Raw genomic sequence first — 5,057 nt, 5'->3', positions numbered from 1 at the left:
TACTTAAACTTTAGCCCAATGAGTTGGAATGAGGGACACATTTGGAAAGGTGCTATTGATACTAGTGGAGATTATCTCTGTTATCAATACATTGTCAAATATAAAGGCCAACTAGAAAGAATAGAAGAGTGTGATTGGAGAAAGGTTTTTATGCCTAGTGATGCAAAGTTCATTGAAAAGTGGGCATATCCTTTATGTAGTCAAGTCTATTACTACCCAATAAAGTCTCTTGTTATTGAGCTCGACAATGAACCTCTGAAGTCAGAAAAATCAGAGGAGAGTTGTGGTGATGAAATTTCTGCTGAAGTAGATGAGGCTATCATTATTTCTGCTGAAAATGAAAAGGAAGATATGGTAGAAGAAGTAAACGAAAATTTTGTTAAGTCAAAAAAGATATGTGGCAACTCTAAGTACAATAGAAAGGGAAGTCCAGAATTAGATTTCCTTAACACACAAGAACAACCAATAGAGGAAGACAAATGTATGAAAGAAATAAAAAACCAAACTAAGCAACAACTTATTAAAGAAACAGAAGAAATAGCAAAGAAGGAAGTAGAAGAAGAGAAAGCAAAACAAGAAGCAGAAGAAAGACTAAGGAAAGAAACAGAAGAGAAAGCAAGATTAGAGGCTGAAGAAAGATTAAGAAAAGAATTAGAAGAGAAAGCAAAACAGGAAGCAGAGGAAAAAGCAAGATTAGAGGTGGAAGAAAGATTAAGAAAAGAAGCAGAAGAGAAATTAAGAAAAGAAGCAGAAGAAAAAGCAAGATTAGAGGCTGAAGAAAGATTAAAAGAAGCAGAAGAAAAGTTAAGAAAAGAAGCAGAAGAAAAGTTAAGAAAAGAAGCAGAAGAAAAAGCAAAGAAAGAAGCAGAAGAAAAAGCAAGATTAGAGGCTGAAGAAAGATTAAAAGAAGCAGAAGAAAAATTAAGAAAAGAAGCAGAAGAAAAATTAAGAAAAGAAGCAAAAGAAAACAAGAAGCAAAAGAAAAACAAGAAGCAAAAGAAAAGGTTGAAAAAGGAAAGGAAAAAGAAGAAAGACAACAACTTAAACAAAGGGATATCAAGAAAAAAACAGAAGATGTTAAGGAAAAAGATAGCAAAGAAGATACTGGTCCAAAGGATGATGGATGTGCTAAAAGTGTTTTATTAAGCGTGGCCCTTATAATTATTGGCCTTTATCTTTTAGATGCACTAACTAAGCCAACAGTAGTAGCTGTGTGAATTTATTTACTTCCAACTTTTTTTAAAACTAAAGTGTCATACTTCAACATCAAAGTCTATAAAGATTTCTGAATAGATAAAAATAGATTTGAGAATTTTAAGTAATTTCTTATAACTAGTTATTTTTTGTGAATGTATTATATACCTCAGTTTCCTTAAAAAAAACTTTAAAGTATTTCTGTTATTCTCTTTGTACCTTTTATACTTTTGACACTCATTAGTTATAAATAACAAGAAGGGTTATAATAGAAAGTATATCGTGTAGATCAATTTATGTTATCAGGTTTGAATTTTACTCAGATACAAATTTTTATCTTAAAAAAAAATAAATATTGTTTTTTTATTAAATTTTATTCTTATTTTTTAATTATTCAAATTAAAATGATTAAATAATAAGTAATCAAAAAAGTATTTTGTTCATTAATCATAATAACTTTATTTCTTTTAGTTTTTGTATTATGTCTACTGAATAGTTAATGCTTATACTTGCAAATATTTCTATTGACAATAATTATTCTTTCATTACTAACATAATAGAGTATATTTCTTTGTTTATTGTTCATTTAATTCTTTGAAATATTCATTAGTTGGTGTTGAATAATTTTCTTTTTTTCATTAATTTGTCATTTATATCATCGCACTTATTATTTATTGATAGTAACTCTTGTTTTAACAATAAATATTTACTGTTTCATTAACATTTAAAATATCTATATTTCTATTGTATATAAAATTTAAAATCTCTCATAAACCATTTATTGTCTTTGTATTTAATGAACTTCATTGAATTTGATATGACATGAATAATGTTTTGATTTATTTGTATCTTCTTGTTTGTTTTGAAGAAAATCTATTAAAGTCAATATCATCGATTAAAGAATAACTTAATTAGTATCAAATGAGAGATACCCATAGTTAATGTGCATAGTGTATAATCATTTTATAATAACCAATGGTCAAAGTATAATAAAGAATATTTACAAATCAATCAAAACATTTCATTTTTATTGACAAAATAAACCAACTGTATTTAACTCGTTTTAACACCATCATAAATAAAAAATCATCAAATACAATCTGATTTTAATTAAATTTAAAATAACAACAATATTTTTAAATTACGGAAAAAATTTGACCTGATCAAATCCTACTTATTAAGAAGAGACAATTACATTAAAATAATAAAATAATAAAGATTTTCTATAATACTTAATAGAATGCATTATCAATAAAAATATACTTATTAATTATAATCAGCGACTATAAATAAACTAAATAAATTACAATGGAGACTAGTGCATTTTAACTTCTGAGATTTAAAACAACAAGAGGTACAAATAATTTCTACTAAATAATAGTAAAATATAGATAACAACTATGAATGATTTGAATAATACAATTATATTGTATCATATTTAGTTGAATTAGTTGATTAGTATTAGGTGTTATAAATTAAACTATTGGTAGATACTTTTGAGAAAAGTTGAGTGATTAAAAATAGATATATATTACTATATCATGGAGCAATAGAACAGAATATATTATTATAAGTTAATGTATATTATTAATATAAAACTGAAATTAATGACTCATAAAGACAATATTTATAATCTACATAGAAATCATTTTTTAACAAATTAAAAATTATAAAAGAGCATTAAAATTAAATGTTGCAAGAATATAAATTATTGGTGCTTTGTTTACAGAAGTAAGAAATTAAAAATAATAAGCAAAAACAGTAAAACTAGATTAAACATTTTAAATTTACATTTTCATAAAAACTTAAAGGATTTAATAATTATTGTTTCTAATCAATATGAATAAAAATTGTATATTAATATACGCAATATATAAAACATGAATGAATAGAAATTATTATTAATCTGATAACTAACAACAAACGTACCATAAAGATTTTTATATACATTTTATTATTTTTTTATAATGTGTTATCAATACCTTAAATAAACATTTAATATTACTTAAATGAGTTTATTAAAAAATAAAAGGTATATTAATTTTATGAAACAAACTATGATTTATTGAAGTACGTATTCCATTATAACATATAAAATAGTATAATTTGTAAGAAGAAATATTGTATAACAGTCATATTTTTTAAAATTATTTAGTAGGTTAGAAGAATGTATACAAAGTCCAACAAGTTTTTTTGAGGTGTTCCTTTTTCTGTCATAAATAGGGTTTTATGGTGTCTCCAACACGAGGTTGTTAAAAGGATGTTTTACAAATAAGTTTAAAAAAGAAGAAGAACTGAAAAAGAATAATGTCAAGTTTTTTAAGGGAAGCAGTTTCTAAAGAAAAGAAAAGGTATCAGAAATTTGGATTTGATCTTGACTTGTCGTGTTTGCGATTTCTTTACTTTATTGAATTAGTTATGACAATATAATTTATAAATTATAGATATTACTCCACGTATTATTACAATGGGATTTCCTAGTGAAAAATTTGAAGCTGCTTACAGAAATCCATTTCCAGATGTAATGAAGTTTGTTTATTAAAATATTATTTTCAATTAATTAAAGAAAGAAAAGAATTTATGAATAGTTTTTTAGATACTTTCCATGGGGGTCATTATAAAGTTTATAACTTTTGTTCAGAGAAACCGTATGATGGAGAACATAAAATTAAAGGTGAATGTTTGATTTTTTAATAAGTAAAATAACTAAAAGTACTTATAAAAATAGATTGTTATTTTCCATTTGATGACCACAATGCTCCTCAATTTGAAATTATATCTCAACTATGTAAAGATGTTGATGAGTTTCTTTCTCGTGACCCTCAAAATGTCATTGCTTTACATTGTAAAGCAGGAAAAGGAAGAACTGGATTAATGTGTGCATGTTTATTGGTATATTTTAGAGACTGTCTTCATTCATATGAAGCAGTTGATCTTTATGGAAACGCAAGGACATATGATAAAAAAGGAGTAACTATTCCATCACAACTTAAATACGTTGGATATTGGGGGTCAACATTATTAGCAAGGCTACCATATGGACAAAGAAAATTGAAGTTAACTTCAATTACGATGAAACCTATTCCAAAAATTAATGAAGATTTAAGAATTAAAATCTTTTTATGGAAAACCATCCAATGTGATAAATCTCTTGGAACAGTCAGAGGAGGAAAAGGAAGAGAAAATAAAAATAAAAGAGAAGCTGACATTAATTTATTTGATAAAATTTATGAAGAAATTAAACAACATAGACCAGACGTATCAATAAGAGAAGCTATTTGTGCTTGGGATTGGAAAATGAGAGAACAAGCTGGTTCAGATAAATATGGAGAAGAGCCAATTACTTTTCCAGTTGAAAATGTTAATTTAATGGGAGATGTAAAAGTAGAAGTTTATAGCCAAAAATTAGGACAATTATTTACTGTTTGGTTTAATACATGGTTTGTTAAAGGAACTACTTTAACACTAACAAAACTTGAATTAGATAAAGGATGTCGTGATGAAAAATTCTTAGCACCAAACTTTACATTAACTATTCAATTTGAAGAGTTAGAAACTATTATTAAAGATGAAAATGTTCCAACATCTATTTCAGGGATTAATGAATTAGTTACTCCAGATATGGTTGATCTTTCTTCTATTCCACCTCGTTGTGAAAGTGTTATTGCTGATCTTCAAAGTCATCCAGGAGATGTGGTATTTGGAGAAAGTTGGGGAGTAGTTGCTAATTCAGTATATGCACCATCAATGTATCCTAACTATCATCTTGCAGCTAATTTCAATTTATATGAGAAAGTATTTGATCATTTATTAACTCCATTTCCTTCAGTACCACTTAATCAAATTTCAAGTAAAAAATTTGA

General features: G+C 25.9%; 2 protein-coding genes across 2 annotated transcripts in view, besides 11 other annotated features; both read left to right on the top strand.

Moving 5' to 3' along the window:
• Window positions 1-18: 18 nt before the first annotated feature.
• Window positions 19-1,146, top strand: EDI_295390 (trichoplein keratin filament-binding protein, putative; the record flags this gene model as incomplete). The annotated part of the gene is made up of 1 exon (XM_001737902.1): window positions 19-1,146. The coding sequence occupies one exon, from the start codon at window positions 19-21 to the stop codon at window positions 1,144-1,146; it is 1,128 nt and encodes a 375-aa protein (XP_001737954.1).
• Window positions 524-669: a microsatellite.
• Window positions 671-853: a microsatellite.
• Window positions 860-1,031: a microsatellite.
• A 375-nt stretch (window positions 1,147-1,521) lies between the features above and the next one.
• Window positions 1,522-1,613: a sequence feature (AT_rich).
• A 303-nt stretch (window positions 1,614-1,916) lies between these two features.
• Window positions 1,917-1,958: a sequence feature (AT_rich).
• A 339-nt stretch (window positions 1,959-2,297) lies between these two features.
• Window positions 2,298-2,338: a sequence feature (AT_rich).
• Window positions 2,339-2,389: 51 nt separating this feature from the next.
• Window positions 2,390-2,471: a sequence feature (AT_rich).
• A 281-nt stretch (window positions 2,472-2,752) lies between these two features.
• Window positions 2,753-2,792: a sequence feature (AT_rich).
• Window positions 2,793-2,841: 49 nt separating this feature from the next.
• Window positions 2,842-2,869: a sequence feature (AT_rich).
• A 261-nt stretch (window positions 2,870-3,130) lies between these two features.
• Window positions 3,131-3,241: a sequence feature (AT_rich).
• A 260-nt stretch (window positions 3,242-3,501) lies between these two features.
• EDI_295380 (pten, dicdi, putative) overlaps window positions 3,502-5,057 on the top strand; it is a gene marked incomplete at both ends in the record, with an annotated part of 1,683 nt that continues 127 nt past the window's right edge. The window contains 4 exons of the mRNA XM_001733351.1: window positions 3,502-3,580; window positions 3,639-3,723; window positions 3,783-3,874; window positions 3,923-5,057. The exon at window positions 3,923-5,057 is cut by the window's right edge and continues 127 nt beyond it. Of these exons, the coding sequence (XP_001733403.1) occupies window positions 3,502-3,580; window positions 3,639-3,723; window positions 3,783-3,874; window positions 3,923-5,057 (1,391 nt within the window). The remainder of the gene's footprint in view (window positions 3,581-3,638; window positions 3,724-3,782; window positions 3,875-3,922) is intronic.
• Window positions 3,729-3,759: a sequence feature (AT_rich).

The sequence above is a fragment of the Entamoeba dispar genome, genomic scaffold (genome assembly GCF_000209125.1).
Source record: "Entamoeba dispar SAW760 scf_1105229460941 genomic scaffold, whole genome shotgun sequence".
NCBI classification, from domain to species: Eukaryota; Evosea; order Mastigamoebida; family Endamoebidae; genus Entamoeba; species Entamoeba dispar.
Note: the sequence above shows the minus strand (reverse complement) of the source record. Positions and strands in the feature narration are given on the sequence as shown.